Raw genomic sequence first — 1,991 nt, forward strand, 5'->3', positions numbered from 1 at the left:
TGGAGAAGTCTGGGTGTGTCGCCGCCATGTAAGCACACGTCTGCGCCGCCAGCTCTCCGACCTGGATTGTCGAGATGCCGCAGTACACCCCGCAAATTACGCGGTCTGCCACGAGAAGCGGGTCCACAAGCGTGTGCAGACCGCCACACAGAGCGTGCAGGTCCCTCTGTAAGCGTGAGATATCGGCTGGCTTCTTTACACCTGCGCGGGTGACCACGTACATGGAAATGAGGATATCGCCTGACTAGAGGTCGAGCTCCAGCTTGCGTCGCTTGGGCCGATCCTCGTCCCCCGAGGCATCAAAGGGATCTGAGTAGATGATAACCTCCACGATGCGGGGTGGTGCTTTCGGTCGGCCTTCCTGGTTGGTACGTAGGGCCTCCAGCGCTGCCAGCGTCTCCTTGCCGCCTACAAGCCGGCCGAAGATTGTGTGCTTGTCATTCAAGTGCTCCGCGGAGGCGAACGTCAGGAAGAACTGTGATTTGTTGGTGTTGGGTCCGCTGTTGGCCATCGAGAGTACGCCGCGGCCTGTATGGCGCAGCTTGGCACGGAACTCGTCACCGAAGGTCTCCACGCCGCTGAAGGCCGGAACGCCTCCGCGACCAGTGCCTTCAGGGTCACCACCCTGAACCATAAAGTTGGGAATGCATCTATGGAATATCGTGTCCTTGTAGTATCCAGACTTGCAATGCAACAGAAAGTTGTGGCACGTTTGGGGTGTTTGGTCGCAATAGAGCTCCAGGTTGAGCGGCCCCAAGTTGGTGACCAGGCGAACAAAACCCTTCTTTCCTGACCCCTTAATGCTTCTATAGAGGTCCTTCCGTATTTCTGCGTCCGTCATTTCGCGATACTGCTCTTGACTGCGGTCCACCCATGTCGACGTCACAGATGACGCATGAGCCGCAGTGGTGTAAAGTTGGCTCAACGGACCCTTCGGTCTCTCCGCCGGCGGTGGGAATAGAGCGGTGTGCTCTTTCTGCAGCGTTCTTTCCGCTGCATGAATTTTCCGTATCAGCCGCGTTTCGTTGATTCGTGGGCGACTTTCATCGTTCAGCAGAGGCGGTGGGGGCCTCTGGGGCAGCGGTTGAGATTGCTCAAAGATGGACAACTTCCCCAAATCATCATTCTTTATAAACTCGAAGTTCGCCAGGTCTCGACTTTCCACATGGAGAGGGTTCTGAATGTCAATCAGGTCGGAAGGACGGAAGGGCTCGTTGGTCATCAAGTCTCGCCAGTTGTTCGGCCTGCGACATAAAGTCTGGATGGCATCGTCGCAGTACACCATCCCTGATTGGGCGTTAGCCACGATGTGAGTGTGGTTAGTGAAGACCTTGAAAGTCACGGGACAGTGAAATTCTCCGTCAGCATTCTTGTGAAATGTGAGCGGAATGAGGTCTGAAATCTCCAGAGGCGAACCGTCTATCGGGTTCTTGCCACATTGCTTGATGTAGGGGATTATGTTCTCTGCTTCGAAGACGATGCCATTCCGCAGGCACACAGGATGTTGACTGAAGGGCAACAATGAGAGCCCGCAACAGTAAAAAGGCAGAGATCTGAAGGGAGCTCGCTTCCGCCCGGCTTTGTACCCTCCCCAATCGGAGGCGAACTCGGTGGGTATTAGATATAGTTTGTCCTTTGAGTGCCGGTTTCGTTTACCCATATAGACGGATAATAGGAAATTATGCTGTTCAGCTCGCTTCGAGTCAATACTAGCGGTTGGGGGCCTGCGGAGGCAGCGGTTGTGCCAGATGCCGAATTCCTGTCTCCTACTCATGCGTCCTTCCCTTTTGGACTCACCCAGTGTCAAGAACGTCTCGGACGACCATGCGATTTCACCTACCAGACCCGGCTCCGCCAGAAACTGGACCCCAAGAAGGCTGACGAATTTCAGATTGTGCAGGAAAAGACCTCCAAGAAACCTAAACAGTACAAGAAGCCCACTCACTACCAACAGAACCTGCAACAAGGAAACCGTCCTCAGGTCCACATTG

The 1,991-nt window shown here is 54.7% G+C and overlaps 1 protein-coding gene across 2 annotated transcripts; it reads right to left on the minus strand.

Annotated features, from left to right (window-relative positions):
* Positions 1–244: 244 nt before the first annotated feature.
* On the minus strand, positions 245–1,957 carry KVP17_003960 (uncharacterized protein; the record flags this gene model as incomplete). Of its 2 annotated transcripts, none has more annotated exons than XM_068521748.1 (1): positions 245–1,957. In XM_068521748.1, a coding segment is annotated over one exon (1,713 nt), but the record flags the coding sequence as incomplete, so codon positions are not given. The 2 variants fall into 2 exon arrangements, with proteins under 2 accessions (XP_068373606.1, XP_068373607.1); XM_068521749.1 differs by having other exon boundaries at positions 245–1,660.
* Between the last annotated feature and the right edge of the window lie 34 nt (positions 1,958–1,991).

Source organism: the organism of the source record quoted next (assembly GCF_019968985.1).
Source record: "MAG: Porospora cf. gigantea B chromosome Unknown PgB_NODE_5040_length_1991_cov_115.879, whole genome shotgun sequence".
NCBI lineage: Eukaryota > Apicomplexa > Conoidasida > Eugregarinorida > Porosporidae > Porospora > Porospora cf. gigantea B.